The 21,048-nt window shown below is 33.4% G+C and overlaps 2 protein-coding genes across 3 annotated transcripts in view; one reads left to right on the forward strand and one right to left on the reverse strand.

The window, feature by feature from the left end:
- Nucleotides 1-590: 590 nt before the first annotated feature.
- Nucleotides 591-19,364, reverse strand: LOC112057803 (polypeptide N-acetylgalactosaminyltransferase 35A). 2 transcript variants are annotated; one of them, XM_024098357.2, is made up of 11 exons: nt 19,158-19,364; nt 16,853-17,029; nt 16,286-16,421; nt 15,359-15,773; nt 14,593-14,833; nt 13,111-13,256; nt 12,010-12,162; nt 11,226-11,443; nt 10,315-10,444; nt 8,603-8,737; nt 591-7,712 (listed from the first exon to the last, which is right to left on the reverse strand). In XM_024098357.2, the coding sequence occupies exons 1-11, from the start codon at nt 19,255-19,257 to the stop codon at nt 7,581-7,583; spliced, it is 1,983 nt and encodes a 660-aa protein (XP_023954125.2). In that variant the 5' UTR covers nt 19,258-19,364; the 3' UTR covers nt 591-7,580. The 2 variants fall into 2 exon arrangements, with proteins under 2 accessions (XP_023954125.2, XP_023954118.2); XM_024098350.2 differs by having other exon boundaries at nt 16,853-17,125.
- A 402-nt stretch (nt 19,365-19,766) lies between these two features.
- The window catches only part of LOC112051101 (uncharacterized), an 11,726-nt gene continuing 10,444 nt past the window's right edge, over nt 19,767-21,048 (forward strand). The window contains exon 1 of the mRNA XM_024089626.2: nt 19,767-19,937. Within this exon, the coding sequence (XP_023945394.2) occupies nt 19,917-19,937 (21 nt within the window). The 5' untranslated portion in view covers nt 19,767-19,916. The remainder of the gene's footprint in view (nt 19,938-21,048) is intronic.

Raw genomic sequence — 21,048 nt, forward strand, 5'->3', positions numbered from 1 at the left:
TCTAGTGGCACTACTGCACAACTGTTTCAATTCCATATAAAATCGCGTTTACGTTAACGTGATAGTAACAGTATGAAAATATTGAAAACTCCCACTAGGCACACTGATGATGGAATTCTTGAGAAATCGAGAACTTTCAAAATAGTAGGGGCAGCCAGTGCATTTCTTGATTTTTTATTATTTCAAAGAACTTAAATTTAATGAAGGTCTGGAGTCGATCTGATGATGGAGCCGAAACACAGACGAGGAAACTCCCCAACAGTTTACCTTGTGGTTGGGCTTGATTAATTTGTATTGATAAGAACTTTCTACCTACATGGGTTGTGACTGTCGTTAAGGGTCTGGTCATAGATAATACACTATATTCGGATGGAGACGAAGGACACTTAAGCCACCTCCTGTTTTCCTACCATTAGGGTAAGAATTGTTTTTTTTTTTTAATTTATGTGGGACTATCATCTTCGGAATGTATTCCTTCTAACAAAATTGGAGTGCATGGGCTTATTAAGCCCATTGAACTCATGAGTTCATATCATAGATTAATATGTAGAGTGGTTGGTATGCTTTACTAAACTAAAATAAAACTCCAATTAAAGAATGAATCAAACTTTATTTAATTCAAAGAATAACATCTTTGTATATTTAAATGTTAACGTAAATAAAAAGAGTTATACATGCAACATTATTGAATGGAGTAAAGTTTATCCAGGACTTCCCTGAATAGAATGTAATATTTTACTTGGACCCGCTTTACTCCAAACAATTAACATGAACAATTATAAAATTCAAGACTACGAAGATATACGAGAGCAGATTCATAAATTAAACACAATTAGACACAGGAATAACTTCAAGTAAATCACAATAAAAACCTCATTGAGAAATACAATAATCAAGTAGAGAATCAAATCTAGAAATATTATTAATCAAAAATAATGAAATGGAATGAGAAACAATACCACAACAATGATGTTGTCTAATCTCATTCTTACCTTACGTTCATAAACAGAAGCAAACATAAACGTGTCTAAGACACCACGTGATCGCTCTAGTACAACAAATATCATATACAAAAGATATGCCAATGTCAAATTTATTTTTGGGCTTTACTTCGAAACTGTTAATAACAAAAACACTCGTAGTAAGACATAATCGTCACAGCGATGTGACATCGCTAATTTCCATTACAATTATGTTGTTAGTGACATTTTATTTTTGGCATCACATAGAAATGATGTTCAAATTCTAACAAAACTTGTTAAGGATAATATTCGCCGGAGTTGCATCGACGAATATAAAATAGCGGAATCACACTCCGTGACGTCATTTTCGCTCGTCAAATAAGATCCAAGCGTCGGCATAAGGCCTTACATCAAATGTTACACTCTATGCCAATCGGTTCAAAACATGCGAAATGGCATTTGTACTAATCTGTTAATATCTCTATGTACATTTACTATATGATATAGCGATGTAGGAGTAAAATATTGTTATTCCTTATTAATGAGGATTACTATGTATGCTTATAATAAATCTAACAAATATTGATAACATCTATAAACGCCCGGTTCTGTCAATTATGTAATCTCGGTGTAAGAATCATAATATCAGCCACTACATGGCTTTTTTATCGCTTTTTCGTTGTTATGGACATTGAACATGGTGATTTCAACGAAATGACCTTGACAACGTCATTTTACATTAAATGGCTGCGATTTTTTTACGATCATCAAATAATAAAATAAACTACATTAATTAACAGTGTCTCGTTTAAATAACGTTACTGCTTGCTACCATTAATATACTAATGCCACTTTACCTAAAATGACGATAATTCTGTCATTTCGTTGAAAAATGCGACGTTTCTGTTAGTTACATCAGCGTGGCCTATTTGTATTTTAATAAATACAAACCAATACTTTATAAAGCTAATATTAGTGACAAATTAAAGTTATGAGTATATTAAATGAACCAGTCGTTAGTGTTACAATCCAAAATAAACATTACGATTATATTAAAATATTTAATACAAATATAAAGCGCTTTCACGGATACCTTCACAATCATTTATTGCTACAACCTTAGTTTTATTTTACTTAGTAAATAAAGCATGTTTAGTTTAATAAGATAATCTCTAAATATAGCCTGTGTGTATATAAAGTCTATAGCAAAATACTCTATTTTTGTTATCAAGTGTTTTTTTAGTAAATAATATGTTCACTCTTAAAAGTTACGTAAAACTGATCCCTTATTCGTTTAGACATTGGAATTGTAATCTTACTTATGCGCGAAATCTAATTTTACGACATCAAATGCTGAATCAAGTTTACCGTAAGATATTGCAATAGCACGTATATAAAGATTTGGAAGTCACAACGAACAAGAGCTAAGGCTAAGTGCGACACATTTTGAAAATATATCTATGAATCTTGAAGTGATCGAAATGATTACCTAATTGGAAAACGACAAGATCTAAGTAGAGATCTAGATGCGCATCAAGAAAAAAGGAAAAGGAGATGGTCCAAAATTGTATGGAGCCCAGGATCAGTCATTGTACCCTGGCGGAAATAAAAGAAAATATTTTACAAATCTACGAATTTACTTTAATTCTTTCGAAATAATATTCATTCTCTCCCAAAAAATGCAACACTAATATGAGTAATAATGGCGGATTGATGACGTTTTCAATTCAGTAGTCGATTTGACGTTTGCTGTCAATTGTCATGTCAGTAGTTAGTTGCTATATGGGATGAGCGCCATCATAATATAACTCAAAAACTTGGGTTTTAATTTTATTTATTTATTTTTATTTTGTTAGATTTATTCACTTATTTAGATTTTAATAAAATCCCTGAAATAGACCATCTCCTTTAGTTTACATTTTACGTCCCAAAACAACGAAAGGGACAGCATAAATATAGTTCTCTCTTTTTTACTATGGGACAAAAGAAAACAGTATGTTTCTGGAATAAGTACCATGTCATTTTCTAAAAATCTAATTTTGAAAAAACACACTGCTTTTGGTGCACGATAAGATTTCATACTAACGTTTACGAATAGGGGCGCGAATGCACTCAATGCATTTAGTGTCCCTGACAGATTCAGGTACCTCGTAAATGAGTAAATAATACAAACAAATTAACTCTAAACAACTCCATTTTTAGTATAAGCAAACGTATGTATGACATGAAGATTTTTACTTGCCTACAACTTTTCATTAAAATTATTTAATATCAATGCTAAACAAGAAACATTAAAATAACTGGGCATCTTATAATTGTACACAATAACAAATATAGCTTACATACGTAAAAAAGCATCATAACTTCGCTTATATGTATGGAATGTTCTAAGCAACAGTCAATACAGAAATGTCTAAGATTTAATCGTGGTAATTATTACTTAGTACGTAGGTACATCTATAATGCTTAGTTGATGTCAGTGGCGTAGCGTGACTTGGAAGAAGCCTGTATCTTTGTTGGGGAGGCCCAAATTATTTTTTAAATAAAGAAACAAAAATGGTCTTTAAAAAAAATATTACAGTAACTGCGAACCAAAAAGTTGAAAACATCCTACATAGGTTATATGTAGGATGTTTCCATTCTTTTGAGCGCAAGCTTAATCAAGGAAAAATAGGGATTAGTTTTTTTACTTTTTTTATTTCTGAAGTGAAAACTGCAGTTTGTTTGTTTATGCCCTGGGAAGCACCAGATTGTGAATAACATTGTAGTAATTTTTGAACACGTAAGTAATATTGGGGCCGTCAGTTGTAGTCCGAGGGCACCATAACATTGCTACGGCTGATACGGCATTAGCTACGCCCCTGGTTGTCGTCGAGGTATTCTCAACGAGTATGGAACACAAACTGAACTCGTAGAGACCGTCCGAGTCTGAATCTGTCTGAATAAAAAATAAAATAAATAAAACCGGTATATCTGTAAAAAATCAATCGATTGCCGATAGTATGTACCAATTAAAACTGATACTATTTTTAGAGAGCATAGTTGAGATTTCAGAACACATTTTTTAATTTTTTTTTTCACCAAAAATTTTTTTTTTATCAATTCAATTACACCCATAAATTATGTAAAACGAAAAAGTTATAAGTAATTGTATGCTACTATTGAAGTTATATTACACATTGAGTAACTGTTATGTAGTTCCATTAAGGAAATTTTCTCCACGAACGAGACACAATGCTTGAAAACACAATCGTGACGCGGGAAACGTTGGTAGAAAGTAAACTGCAATAGTGAAGGGTAAAAGTAGGTATACAAAAAGAGCGCTCGTTATTTTTTAGTGACAGACAACTTGCCTGCAGGCTATAGACGCTGCAATCTTAAAGACACTTGAGGCACGGCGTTTTGATGAGACAAAACAGAGATTCTAACATACCGCCAAGAATACAAATGTAAAAATCTTAACAAAGTACGTCGGTAGGTGTTTTTTATGCAGCGAAGGGCAAGTTTGCTCTACACGGTGTTAACGTAAATAGCAACGCATGTTTTTAATGACCTATATGTCTTTTTCTTTTTCTATTATAGTCAGATATTGTTATTATACAACAATTCTATCATACCAAAAACCAGACAAAAGTAGTCATGCAATGCTTTTGCAATAGGGTAGTTGAAATTAATTAAATCAAATTTAATATAAACAATATTAATTTTATATACTATATGGAAAAAGGGTCCGAAATATATCGATATCAATTAATAAGAGTTAACGATTTCATAGAAAACTTAATTTAAAAATAATGTATTTATAAAAAAAATCCAAAATTCAAAAACGCTGTCGTCCATTTTGTGACGTCACGATATTACTTGAAGGAATAAACGTCAAACTCATAAAATATTATTAAGTAATAATTTTGTCAAACACTCCGTTTAATTAAGTTTTAGTGTTGCCATGACTTCATGAAACAGTTCCAATATAGACCGTCATGGCGTACATCGTTTTAGTTCGAAATTTTAAAAAAAAATGTATGTATTCATGTCTCAAATAATATATTTATTTTTCAATCAAGTAGAACGCATATGAACAAGCTATGACCCTTTTTAAAAAGTGTTAACTAGCATATTAAGTTATGGTAACTACAAAATGGCAACAAATGGCTTTTGTTTTCGCCAATAATTTTATTTGTTTTTTTAATTAAAGGAATATGTATAAGAACTCTGTTCAAAAATGTTGATCTGATATTAAAACTACATTATGTAAATTGCAAAGAAAATATAGATTAGGAAAACGATATAATATATTGTAACAAACCAGTAATACAAATTATAAATAGGAATCCATTTGTTATGTTAAGGTAAAATTACTATTCTTATTACCTCAATAATTATAAAACATATAAAAATAAAAAAATGACTAGGGAATAAAAAGCAAGGAAAGTTTATATATAACAAGGAAGGGACGGAGATCATCAAGTATATAGATAAAAGCTGCGATTTACGACTTTTTAAATTGGACAAAATAGTTTGGTTTAAAAAGTAACCTTTTTGGTTATAATTAAAAAAACTTCCGAATAAATTGTCCTTCGTTGCTTAAAGTAAGTAAGAATACTAAAAATTATTAATTGAAATCAATTCTTTGTGGTTTTCGTTTTGTAATTAAATGTTCATATTATTATTAAAATAATATTATTAATTAATTATCAAACTATACAATAGCATTATTGATGTATAATTGGACGTGAAAAAGTTATACTTCAATATATAAATTAAACGAAAATATACAATTACACAACACATACTCGTATATATGCATATGTATGTGTAATATTATCAATGTGAGTATTTATTGTGAGGACAAAAGTTCATGAGACTTTTGAATATAAATTTTTATTATTAATATATGAAGAAATTATCAAACATTTTTAGAGTTTACTCCTTAAGAATCGATTTTTCATAATATATATCCCCCGGTATGAAAAGAATACGTTTTTGTGCGCAACCTATATTGCGCACCTTTCACCGTGCGCTGCCGCGCACCTTTCATACATAGTGTATGCTACGGGGTAACATATACCTTTTCAGACAGTCGATCTGGAAGATCTGAAACTCCATTCGTGCATCGGAATGGACACACACTTTTTCTTTATAAAATAGATATTTGTCGGTTAAATAACACCGCCATGCAATTATTTGAATAAGAAGCATTTTAAATCCTTATGATATGTCGATATACATTAGCGCTACTCCGCTCATATCATAATACATGTATCTATTCTCTTTTATTTACTTCCTAAAAAAATATATCATTTATCTTCTTATCAAACAACCATTTTAGCAGCATTACGAAGATTAATACTTAATATAAAATAATACTTAACCAACAACCGTGAATAAAGCAACAATGAAGAGTATTACTAAATACAACAACAAGAAAACATATGACACATCATTATCAACCTATATTCGGCTCACTGTTGAGCACGAGTCTCCTCTCGGAATGAGGGGCGTTAGGCTCTATGACTTACATGACACATTAACTGATAAATAATAATAGCTAAAGGTAAAGAGGAATTCACGGTATACCGCCTACAGGATACGATCGGGCATATACATAATATTGTCATGTACTTTAGTATGTATGTTTGTATTAATAATAACGCTGAACTTAACTACGTTTCCATACCTATAATAATAATATTTCTATCCAAGAAACAATATATAATAGTAGAAAAGCACATTTATTATTGCCCCGTGCCATACAAAGAATAAAATTTTCAAAATTTATTTGTAATTTTACGTTTAAATATGACAAACATAGGATAATTCAATATTTTGGCTCATCCAGTATAATACCATTCTTACTATCGCTGGTATATTATAATTACAGTGAAAAACTTAAATAATAAATGGTACACAACTAACAGATTATAAAGAGACAAGTTCAAACCTGACCAGATCTTTATATATTAAAATATCGCTAACTATACATAATATACTGATTTAGAATACGCATTTCGTTTCATTTTTCGGCTTAATATTCAAATAAACAACTATGTATACTCTTGCACACATACTTAGCTACTTAACTGCGTGCGAGTACTACAAATCCCGGCATTGATCTTGAATAAAAGGACGCACAATCATATGGAAAATTTCACTTTAAAACTGGCCATTTTTGCTTTTCCAATTTTAGAATTATTGGTGAAGAAAATTATACCTTTAAATATAGTCCAATATTCAATAAAATCCCAAATTCAGAGCAAATTCAACCTTAAGTATTGAGTTTAAGGTTGAGTTTGCAAATGTGACTACTTGAGTTGAGTGCCAAGAAGTTGTGTTTGTCACTCATTGAGTGGGGACGTTTTTTGGTCGCTGATTGTGCATCCACTTTTTAATAGGAGATCGATGCATCCCGGTGATTAAAAGAGTTAGTTTGGGTTCAGTACACTCATGTACACATAAGCATTTCCTACGACCTTTAACAATAATTGATAACATCAAAAAACTTAAGTCTACAACACTAAAATATGTAATATTTCGAGAGCGCTTATCGCTGATTATTATGAGAGAGATGTTAATCATTGTACCGCTGTGCAAGAGATCATCGAGTGTTTTGTTTTGTGTTTAGGACCTGACGAAGTCCCACTGATTGGTTGGTTGGTTGTCGCAGATAACCAGAAGGATTGGCTCGTTCCGGTATGCACGGTCCACTCCTAAGCACAGACCAGCTGCTGTGGTATAAATGGGGCTGCCAGCCTGAAAAAATGGAACCCTATTAACTGGCATCATCATAACAACCCATATTCGGCTCACTGCTGACCTCGAGTCTCCTCTCAGAATGAGAAGGGTTAGGCCAATAGACAACCACGCTGGCCCAATGCGGATTGGCAGACTTTGCACACGTAGAGAATCGAGAAGAATCTCTGGTATACAGGTTTCCTCACGATGTTTAATTTCTTAAAATGCATACAACTGAAAAGTTGGAGGTGCGTGCTCCGGACCGGATTTGAACGCACACCCACCGGAATAGGAGGCAGAGGTCATATCCACTGGGCTATCACGGCTCAACGGATGAGTGGCATTATGGGTAGAATAAACTTCCCAGTAACTCCACTTCACATCAATCAAGACTTCATTGTCACTTAACATCAATTGAGATCATTCGCAGTCAAGGGCATATTTGTTATTGAATAGTCAACTACCCTATAGTTGACTCATATCAAATTTAATATAAACAATATTAATTTCGCATAGTACATGGAATTAGGGTCCGAAATATATCGATATCTATTAATAAAAGTTAAGGATTTCTTATAAAACTTGATATTAAAATCATGTATTTTTTTAAATTTACAAACGTCAAGAACGCTGTTGTCCATTTTGTGAAGTCGCAATATTGCTTGATACACTAAACGTCAAACTAATTATTAACTAATATGTTTGTCAAACTACTGTCTCCTTGTCCGACAAATAGTTAACGTAGTTTACTATTTATCAGACAAGGAGAAAGAAGTTTGGGCCGGTTGTGTAAACGCCGTTTAAACGAAATTCGGTGAACTCAGACCTTAAGCGAATATCTTTTGACGACAACAGCTAATCCATGTATATTCCATCCGTTTAATCTATTATAATTAAAAATAACATACCAATCCTTTATGCTTCCATTCTTGTGTACCGCCAAGTTCGTGACATTTGCCGATAACAGGAGAAACGTTGTTTGTTGCGTCCAAACATAAAAGTCGCCCCAGGACTAACTCATGCCGATCAGTTTCAAACCACATCTGGAATGTGGAAAACACATTTTCGTATTTCATTATGGCTATTTCGCTTTTAACCTGTCCTCAAGTAATATTTTTTTATCAAATAATTTGCCTTATTAGGGTGAAACTGGTCAAATGTAGTCTATCATCCGTCGTTTACAGTCAGTCAGTCCAAATCAAGTCAAGCTATGCCATGCTTTAGTAAGGCGAAGACAACCTTACGAAAACTTCTGATAAAGTCCACCGATGAAATCGAATTAATCACCTTAAACACTCTTGTTCAACCTCCACTTTACCTTTACAGAACTATATTGAATACGCAAGCACACATTTCATCGTTTTCGGAGAATAAAATTGTAATTGCAAAAAGCAAATTTTTCAGCAAAAATAAAAAACCGAATTTTGGCGATTGTTGACAAAGTAATAGACTTAGATAAAAGTGAAAAAGCTCGAATGAAAGCTAATTTTTATAGCTTTTGTTAAGCTTAATTATTGACAAAAACCTAGATATAAATTAAAAATACATAATAAATAAAGCAATAAATTAAAAAATTAAATGTTACCGAAAATAAATCATCATTGTATTTTCAATTTCATAATGTAATGTCCATTACCATTTTATTCGCCGTAAAGTGTAACCAGAATCCAATATTGTACTCTGCACTTACCGTTTTTATCTGTAGGTTAAAAACCTATAGAATTAAAAGGGTAGTGCAAGTGACGAGAATTACACACACCGACCGGAAGATTTTGAACGAGAATAAAATGATAACTGATTTTACCATAATCAAGTCTTAAATTTTGAGTACCAGAAGACAATTGAATGGCTAGGAAGTAGGAATACATTTTATTCTCATACCTTATGCCAGTGACTATATCTTGGAATACTATTGTAATATTTTGTGATTGCGTTGATAACTGCATTAAAATTACGAAAAATATTGAGAATGTAACACTTATATATCCCAAAAATTAAATAATACTAAAACACGAGTAATGGCAGTTACCATTTTATTCTCCGGGAACGGCGATTTATGTTTTTAGTTTTAGTTATTATACTTACTATAATTAATTTTAAATATTTTTCATTACCGTTTGTTATGGAGAGGAGTTTACAACTTTTAAAAGATGACTCTAGCTTTTAATTATTTGTTACCGACTGATGTTACCGGAATAAACTAATTTTATTTATCTTTTATTCTTTTATTTAATAAAATGCATTCTACTTTAAGCAATAAAACTCTACAATGCAGCAAATAGATGACAATAAAACGAGAGCTACATGTGATTCGTACGATTTTCCCGTCAAACTCCCTGTGGGAAATATTTTTTGTTTAGTAAAGTTGCATTCACAGAGCATAAATATCATCATCATCATCATTATCAACCCCGAATATGGGTTGATAATGATGATGTTTTTTCTTCACCGTTTGAGATACGTGATATTTAATTTCTTAAAATGCACACAACTGCAAAGTTGGAGGTACATGCCCGGGACCGGATTCGAAACCACGCCCTCTGGAATCTGAGGCAGAGATGTTAGCCACGTTGGGCTATCACGTCAACTATAAATGCAACAAGACAAATAATACGCATACCTGGTTTAAGGTTCTCAAGCAACTCCCAAGCACTAATCCCGCATTTTTAGTTTTAATGTCCTTAGCGCTTTGGATACACAACGACGTATTCTTCAAGCGGATTTGAAATGAGTCCGTATAGTTGCGTTTTCTGTGTCAACAAAATACAAAAGTAATTAAAACATATGATTATAGTGTTTAATATTATACACATTAGGTTTGATTTAAATGCAGTAAAAGTGGATGCCTGTGGCCACAGTTTATACAGATATAAATCTATATATATAAAAGAAAGTCGTGTTTCATACAACACTTATAACTCGAGATCTGCTGAAGCGATTTTCATGGTTTTTGATTCGTTGGATTTCTCTCCGTCAAGAATAGCAGAATACATCTTAAAATCAATGAAAACTTGAAAAATAAATTATTATGAAAGATGAATAATTTCCCATAAAAGTTGCTTTGTTTAGTACCTGTTAAACCTGTCCATCCTGTCAAATACTGTTTATGTAATGATTGACATTTATACGTGCATTCAGAAATACTGACAAAATATTAACATTTACGCGTGCGTTCAGAAATTTATTTTGTGTAAATTAAAGTTTCTATTTCCGAAAACCATTTCTAAGAATTATTCTATAGATTCAGAAGTAGGGGTATGGTAGGGGTAGGGTATGGGTAGGGTATGGGTAGAGTAGGGGTAGGGTAGAATAGGATAGGGTTGGGTAAGGGTAAAGGTAAGGTAGGGTAGGTTAGGGGTAGAGTAGGGGTAGGAGTAGGGTAGTGTAGGGTGTAGAAGTGCACATAAGTCAAAGCGAAGCTTGACCGGGTCCGCTAGTAATAAATATAACAGTGGTTTGAAGAGCTCATTTAATCTACGGAACCTTACATACGCACTTGATCGGTCTTATTATTTCACAGCATCGGTTTACCTGGAATGCCACGGTTGCAGTTTATTCTTATCTGGATCGTTGAGAGCGGCGATTTTTTTCTTAGCGGCGGTTTCTTCCCCAGTTTCCAGTTCAGGATACACATTATCGAGATACCATTTGAACGGCCTGCAGTGGAGGGACTTCCGTAACGCCTGTCGGTCGGATATGTCACCAATGTGCACGTGTGCTGCTGACGGGTTTTGTTCTATCACTTTATTCTGAAAATCATACTAACATTATACTACTACTCCGTAAAGAGTAAGGAGTTAGAGAGGGGTAGCGATCGGTTGGCGGAAGAGACTTGCGATATAAGACGCTCGTTGTACGGCCGGCTTCAGTATGCTCGTGGTGTTCGAGCCGTCCACATTTCTTGTTGTGTAATTCTTTATGGGTTACTTGGGATAGGCGGGGAGTGACTTGAGTGAAAAAGGGTAGTGTTTGTAAACTCTCAAAGGATCCTTTAACCCTACACGCAGCATTCACAAGTCCGTGACTCCACTCAAGGTCATTCTCTGCCATATTAGGGTCTTATTTTGGTTACAGTTTGTTAATTAAGTTGTCCTGACAAATGTGAATCATAACCTTTGTTCAACATTGGTATTTGTATTTTTTAAATCCACTTTTGAAGCTCCTGCTAAAAGCATATTAGATATAGCCCACCTGCATCGGAGCAATGTTTTGGGCATAAGCTCCATATACTCTTTCCTACAAGGAGACAGCCCTGGCCTTGTAATGGGCCGTTAAAAAGGTCAATTATGAAATAAAATATGTAAATAAGCGTTACCACATAGTCATCCATCCAAACGCGAGCCATTCGCATAGAGTTGTGGAGCATAGAGTCCTCTTTCTCGCCGTAACCGTATGGCCTGCGTTTACGGAACACATGACCAACGCGGCTACAAGGTATCAGTTCGAGTATACCACCACACATCCAAATCTGAAACAAAACATATACAGGATGTCCCGTAATTAATGGATAAAACGCAAATGGAAGATACACCACATAATTATCTAAAACTGTAGCTGCTGTAATTAAGATTTTAAAAATGTAATTCATGTTAAACGTTACGGATTCAATTACCAATACTACTATAGTCTGTTTAGTTTGTTGGTAACACTCCCATGATTTGCAGACGACAGGGGGAAAGACTGCGCGGGTGTGAATCCTGCGTGCGCGGAAGTGACGTGCCTCAGTCGTGGGTTTTTCATTCATCGCTACACGCCCTCCGGTCCGCGCGGAACATCGGGAGTGTTACAAACGACGTTGCCAAGCTATAGTACTATAATACTAATTTTATAAATAATGTTTAATTTGTTTTGTAGAAGCTTTGAAAGCAATAATTATTTTTCTATCATTAAGGTGAACCGATTTAAAAAAATTGTCCTGTAAAAAAAATGTATAGAACTGAGGGCCTAGTGACAGTTTGATACTGTGACGATCGCGTTAACGTAAACGCGTATTTCTAAAGAATTGAAACAGCGCCATCTAGTGGCACTACTGCACAACTGTTTCAATTCCATATAAATTCGCGTTTAAGTTAACGCGATAGTAACAGTATGAGAATATTGAAAACTCCCACTAGGCACACAGAAATGTACTACCATTTTAAAAATATGTACAGTTATCGAAGTTTATAAATTAGTACAAAACTTGTGTCCACTCTTTGTAGTGACAAAGTTGCTGTTAAAAATGTATGGGAGGTGCTGAATTTTCAATACAAGAGAAAAATTTTAAAGCGCACTCTTTAAATTTTTTATTCTTGCGTAAATTTACTAATGCAGTTAGAAAATGTGGTGAAACCGGTCCTTTCCAAACTACATATGCAAATCACATTACGAAATAATTTTCAACCGTCAGTCTGTATAAATATGTAAAGTTACATACACGAAATGATATCTCCAAGTTTTCGCCTCCCCACAAATTCATGCCAGAGTCATATTTTCCAATGTAATCAAAGTATTCCCTGTAGATTGCGAACAATCCACCAGCCATAGTCGGAGACCTAATCGGTTTTACAAAGTCTTCATCGTCTGAAAAAAAAAATTAGTTAAAGAAATGAACCGATTTTTAAAATTGTTCTACCAGTATCGTTAATTGGACTTCATTAATTGTACTTGCTCTGGCAGACAGAGAAACTGGTAAATATAAATTTATAACACAGCCAAGATCACAGCTTTATCTATGAAAAAAAAAATAAGAACGGAAGTCCAGTGCAAAGACCCCGTTTCCTATTGAGGTGATATTACATATTTACAATTCATAATTAGTCAATAAAATAATTGTTATGTATCACTTATTTATCTGCAAATATTGATATAGCAAATGTTTTGACATACTCGCAAAGTGATAACCCTACAAAGCTGACATCAATCACTACTTTTATAGTAATGATTAATTAGTCTTTCACATTGAGAAGCTGCAGGCAAAAACAATAAAATAGTAATACTATTGTATTTAAAAACATTAACAATGTTATTAATTATAATCATAATTTTATTGCATTGCAAGATGAACACGAGTTTCTCTTCAATTTATATTAAGTTACATTTATGTCAGCCATCGGGTACAATTGGCCAGAATAATGAGAAGAATGCTTATATGCTTATATGATATGCTTGGCCAGAAGAATGCTTATATTTAATAGACTGATTCCGGAGGGTGTGGGTTCGAATCCGGACTAGAGCATGCACCTCCAATTTTTTTCAATTGTGTACATTTTAAGAAAATATATATCACGTGTCTCAAACAGTGAAGGAAAAACGTCGCGACATACCAGAGAATTTTCTGAATTCTCTGCGTGTGTGAAGTTTCCCAATCCACATTGGACTAGCTTGGTGGACCATTGGATCACTTTAAAGGCGGTGCTAAGCCAGTGACGTATTAATTAAAGCTGTTTCTGAAAGAACCACGTGAAAGAACTGTCTTTATATCCTAAAAGTTTATAATTTAATCAGCTTTAGTTAATGCATCACTGTGTTGGTACCGCCTTCAAAGTGATCATAAGGTAGCACATACGATGTTATTTATCGCTTTTTAGTTTATTTTTGAAATTTTGAAGATTAAAATAAACTAAAAAGATTTTGTTTTTCTGTTTTTAGTCTGCATAGCATTTAATTTTCAAAAAAATGGGACCAATCTGGAAGTATACTCTTGCAAACAAAAAAAAATATTTTTAAAATTGGTTAAGTAATGACGAAGTTATGCAGTAACAAACATAAAAAAAGTAACTAGAACCTCCTCCTTTTTCTGAAGTCGGTTAAATATTGGTGATTGGTATTAAATATTGGTTGGATAATAATAAATCATTTAATAGACGCCGGAATCAAATACAATCTGAAAAATATGTTAAGACAAAACAATACATACTTTTCAAGGTTCCTTTGGGCAGGTTATCCCATTTGAAATGTAGACCCCAATTAAAACCACCTCTCACCAATGGGCTGGCAGTATAGTCAAATGTATCAGCATTTATTACATCAATGACCGGAGTTACAGCACGTGGGGAATATTTAACACGGACACCATCTACTCCTTCAGATAATCTTGCCAAGAGTGGAGGCAACCAATCCGTGTTCACTTCTATGTGAGAATCCAGGAAAACGAGTACCTGGAAATTTATAATTATGGTAATTTTTTTACAAACAAGAGGATGTTTGTATAAGAAATACAAACCTTTAAAAAAATATAATCATCATTCACAACACACAACAATCACAGCCCATATTCGGTTCACTGTTGAGTACCAGCTTCATCTCAGCATGAGAGGGGTTAGGCTTTAGTCCACCACACTGGTTAAATGAGGGTTGGCAGACTTCACACATGTAGAAAATTAATAAAATTAGGACCGGGGCATGCAGCCCCGGACCAGATTCGAACCTACGCCCTCCGAAATCAGAGGCAGGGGTCATATCCAATGGGCTATCATTGCTCAAAAAAAATTGTTCGTAATTAAAATACTAAACAGTCCGAACTAGGCCTGAGCGACTAAAGTCAAAGTAAATTGACCTGTTTGACCACAGCGGAGGTCAACTCTAGATAAACATACAAATACAATGTCAATCAATTGACAGCAAGTGCAAATTTCAGGGATGTGCAGGATATTGATCATGAGGCCATTAACAATAATACTCACTTCTCCTACACTATTTGCGGCTCCAAACAATCTAGCACGAATTAGTCCTTCCCTCTTCTTAGTTTTCATCAGCCGTATGTTTAAACTTGCATTGGCAGGCACAGTAGTTTTTTTTTCATTGTCATCATTTATGTAATCAGCAATTATATTATCACCATCAATATTATTCGATTCTAACATCTCTTCTTGTTTTTTCACTGAATTATTTAGCTCATTTACAGCATTTTTAACCTGCTTATGTAGATCCTCTATGTCACTATAATCATCAACAAGTATAATCTCTTTGAGATATTGAGGATTTGTACGATCTAAGATAGAATGAATTGAACGCATCAGTGTTTCAAAATGTTCATTGTAAAAACAAATAATGATTGATGCTTTAGGTAGCTTCGGAGGATATTTCTGTGCACGACACCTGCAAAATCATTGTGATTTTATTAACATGTAATTCTATCCAGAATTTATATATCTGTTTTCAGGATATAATATATCCTGTCTACAAATATGATAAAGCTTCGAGTAGATTGGAGTCACCACAAGTACATTTTAACAGTCTGCATAGTTTGCTAGTAGAACAAATTACGTTCTTTATCTCCACAACAAAATTGGCTCAGTCGATCTTTGCATAAATAGATACAGAAAGATACTCAAAGTCAAGTGAAAAAATTGACACATAATAACAGGGGGAATTAGCTATCAGAGGCATTAAAATTTGGATGATGGCTTGGAAGGAAAATTCCCCACCACCATGGTTTGCTATATATATATATATATATATATGGTGTCATATGACTTATCATGAACATCACACACACAAAACTTGCCCAATATCCATTACGTAATAACTGTAAACAGCTATTATATCAATTGCTTTTGTAGTGTGAACTGAAAAAGCAGACTACAAACTTTGTAAATTAAAGGACTCACAATTTAAATCTAGTGTCAGGCAACCCTCTGAAAGTACCAATTCTTTGTGAAATCAGAGTGTTGAATGCATGCATGCTATAGCCCTGTTCACGGATCCTAACATCTTCAGCATTGTGAATTAGACCAAATTGACCTTCTGTAACAATATTTATATTTATTTAATCATAAGAAGTTTACCCATGATTGTGATAATCTACTATTATATAATAACCATGTCTTTATGAACTGTATCCCACACTGAAATGACATTTAGCAGGTACCAAGGAGCCGCTGGCTCTAGACTAAGTGAATAGAAATCCTTACAAGAGGTTGATATCCAAGAGAAAAAAAGTTTATCCATTTGCTGAAAATTATGAATGAATGATGTAATTATGAAATTAAGCCATGATTATTATATAAATATTATAAACATATTTGTTTGATTTTGAATACATATGAGCTGTCTAGTTTGTTAATAAGAATTTATGTATTCTGAGTTAATATGCCTAAATTAGTATGTCGAAATATAATTAACAAGTACAGTTAAAAATTTGAGAATAGAAATAGAAAAAAAATTGTATGTTTTACCCAAACTCTTAATTGGTTGCACATTGGATTTAATTCCTAGCTGTTTAGCAAACTTCTCACGAAGCATGATCTTCTTTTGATACTCAGATTTCTCTTTCTGATACTTCCACATTTTACCAGCAAACTTATCATCATTAGTTTTAGAGTTGTCGTATAACAAATTTTTGCCTTCCAGAGCTGCAATAGATTTGCCATTGTTTTTTATACGATCCTTTTCATCCATATTAACAAGGTAATGAAGTCTTTTTTCAGTATTGGGCACAACATTTTCACCTAAAAAAGTTTGTACTATATATAAAATATGCCCAACAAAGTGTAATATAAGAATTATATGTAATATAAACTAGAAGATATTGTAAAGACTTGATTCATAATTTTTTGCTTATTTTAACAGCCCAGTGCAGAGCAAAGCCTTTCTCTTATCAGAAGAGATTTTAAAGTTTATACACAGGTTGGCTGGCTTTTAAACTTCATTTAAACCTTACAACGAATATATTTTATTTATACAAAGTTCTGTTGTTTTACAAATATAGAATTGAAGAAAAGTTATTTAAACAAAAATAATACTTTGATTTGATTGACTTTATAGATATAACTAGCGGACTTGGTAAAGCTTAGCATTAACTTATGTGCATTTACTCCTTCCCTACCCCTACGCTAAAGCTTACCCTACCCCTACCCCTCACTAGGTGGGCGAATTGCAGGAAGCCACTAGTTGCAAGCGACTCAAGATTGTGGCATTTGGAAGTCCATACTAGAGTTCTACATTCATCTGCTGATAATGAACTTAATAGTTTTGAGATTAAATTTCACGAATAAGTAGATAGACTAGGATTTTACATATAATATGCAAAAGTTAACAACTTCAAAATATAGAGCCTTAACTAATAAGAACAGAAGAAAATGACTACATACACAAAGCTTAAAGAAAGGAAAGAATAAACTTATTAACCATAGCAGATATTTATATATTATTTAAAATAAAATAAACATTTTAAGTTGTAATTATCTCATTGGTCATGTGGCTAGCCTCAGTGACTTTGGATCATATCTTAGGTTCAATTGTAAAGTTGAACATTGAAATACAGAGCTTTTCTTTGTTGAATTTTTAAGCCTGGAGTGGGGAATTTGGTAGTATTATAAAATTCTCAGCCTGGAGTGGGGAAGTTGGTGGTGTTATAAAATTATAAGCATGGAGTGGGGAAATTGGCGATGTTATAAAATTTTCAGCCTGGAGTGGAGAAGTTGGTGGTGTTAAAAAATTCTCAGCATGGACTGGGCAAGTTGGTGACTTTATAAAATTCTCAGCCTGGAATGGGGAAGTTAGTGATGTTATAAAATTTTGAGCCTGGAGTGGAGAAGTTTTTCGTTGTTATCAACCCATATTTGGCTCACTGCTGAGCTCGAGAGCACTGGATTGGTAGAATTCACACATGCAGAGAATTAAGAAAATTCTCTGCTAGGTATCAGCACAATGTTTATCCTTCACCATTTTAAGGCACGTGATATTTAATTTCTTAAAATGCACACAACTAAAAAGTTGGACATGCATGCCCGGGACCGGATTCGAACCCACCCTTTCGGGAATTAGAGGCAGAGGTCATATCCACTGGGCTATCACAGCTCTGAGAAGTTAGTGTTGTTCGAAAAATCTCAGCCTGGAATAAGGAAGTTGGTGATGTTACATTATTCTCAGCTTGGAGTGGGGAAGTTGGTAATGTCATAAAATTCTCATCCTGAAATGGGGAATTTGGCAGTGTTACAAGACTCTCAGCCTGGAGTGGGGAAGTTGGTGGTGTTATTAAAAACATGTAAAGCATTATCATTAAAATCTGACAGTAATTGTTAAAGAGTTTAACTATAAATGAGACTAAGCTCAATGTTTCCTCTCCTATTAGAAAAAAGCCATGGCCCTATAGTGAGCTGTTAAAATAGGCGAATTATGATAGTGGATGATGATGATAAATTTCAAGTTAAATAATTTATGATTTTTTGAAATAAAACTGTTTGTTTGATTTAAAAAGAATTTAAAACATATAGAAATTACACAATTTTATATCATACATGTAAATTCTAGACAGTCAAAAGATTTGAGTGAGACACGGAAAGTTCAAGATCAATAGGTTTGCCCAAATTTAGTTTTTACTGAAAACAAACGATATGTAAGTAAAGTAGATCCAACTTATTTATTTTTACATGATATCACGACGGCCCTTTGATTTTATTAATCGTAAAATTATATAAACCAGAGGGCCATCGATACCTATGTTTCCATGGAGAAAAATATTAAACTGGTTATACTCACCAGTAGAATTCAACAACCAGTACAAATACAAAGATATACACCACGTGGCTGATGCGATAATTAAGCCCCAGAGAAACGAATTAAACTTTATTCTCGCCATTCTTCTTTACTTTCATGTAATTTAAAATGTTTACTTTACTGTTATGTTTTTTTTTTTGTTATTACGTTTACAAATTCAAATCAACATCGACCATTGTGAGTGGCGATGACAATGACAGTGACAGTTGAGTAACAGAGTAAAAAATAAGCTGGACTTTTTCGTTTTTTTTTAAACAAGAGTAATGAACGGCTCAGAATGGCAGCTCTTTCGAGCCTTAACCCTTTTTTTGTAAAATGAAAACCCTTTTTACAAAAATTGCTCTTTTTTACATTAGAAAGGTAATTTTAAATTTTTATTTAGATTATATAAGTAACACACATTTAAGTAACATACAACATTATCCTGATGGTGATTATTCAACATAATCAATTGCGTTTTGATAAAAACTAAATGATTAACACCATAGATATGGTATGATTATAACCCTTTCGTCTATCATTTCATGATTTCAAGTCAATTTCACAGATTAGAGTAATCTACGATAGAGACTAGAGTCACTTTGCTTCGGACTATAGTGACACGTTGTCGTAGTGTGCAATGTGTCGTAATATAACTGTCAATTTTTATGTAAACACGACATTACTTTGAACCTCTGAACACTACTAATATTATTACTACTCCTTGAACAGGTAGTCACTCAAAAAACGTTGACTTTAAATATGGCGGTAAATAATCCACATGTAAGTTATATTATATTTTTCTTTCTTCTTTATGTGTGTTTTTTATACAAATAAACGGCTGGACCGATTAGGATGATATTATGTGTGTATATTGCAATGAGTTTCTGGATGGTTTGAAAACACAATTGAACCGGGAGGGTAGCGTGGCGTTGCGAATTTAATTTGATTTGCTGTACAAGAGAACTTTGCGTAATTTTTAGTTTAAAGTAATAAAAATATTAAAGGTTACACGTAGACATCACTCATTTAATATTGTGTTGCTCAGGTCAAAACTAAGCTGAATTACGCTGCTAACGTTCGCTTGTAACATTTTTTTTTATGACTCAGTTAATACGGTTAGTTATTAGCCGATAATATAACCATTAACTTTTTTCATAATTCAAACACTTCTAACAACATCATTTATTAATTTTAAGGTAGTAGGAATTGATTATGCAATGCGGCACGATCCAAACTGAATCAGTTTGGATAGTGCCAGCTCATGACTAAGGGCCCCGTATGGATTCGAAACTAGTCGGGCATACTCCGACCTAATATCACGTAAGTTTTAGCCGTGTTTCATAATCAATTAATATGAATAACGCTCACGATAGTTTAAATTGTAAAGCAGTAGGAATTTGCCCGTTCAGTTATTCTACTCTAATATTTTAAAGGGAAGAGAAGACGTTTTTAGCTGGTGGAAGGCTTCGGCCGTGGTTAGTTACAACCCTACCGGCAAAGACGTAGGTAACGCCAAGCGATTTAGCGGTTCGGTACGATGTCGTGTAGAAACCGAAAGGGGTGTGGATTTTCATCCTCCTCTTAGCAAGTTAGGCCGCTTCCATCTGAGATTGCATCATCACTTACCATCAGGTGAGATTAAAATCAAGGACTAACTTGTAAAAAATAAAATAAAAAATGAATAAATAAATAGAAACAGAAAATATTTTTGTATATTACGAATAAACTCAAAAAATACTGGACCTATTTGAAAAATCCTTTCACCAATGGAAAGGTACATTATCAGTAAATAACATAGACTATATTTTATTCCCACGGGAATGGGAACTACTTATGCGGGTGAAAGCGCGAGGTTTTGCTAGCCTTTAATAAAAGGTAAGTTAAAATAAAG

The sequence above is a fragment of the Bicyclus anynana genome, chromosome Z (assembly GCF_947172395.1).
Source record: "Bicyclus anynana chromosome Z, ilBicAnyn1.1, whole genome shotgun sequence".
Lineage (NCBI taxonomy): Eukaryota > Metazoa > Arthropoda > Insecta > Lepidoptera > Nymphalidae > Bicyclus > Bicyclus anynana.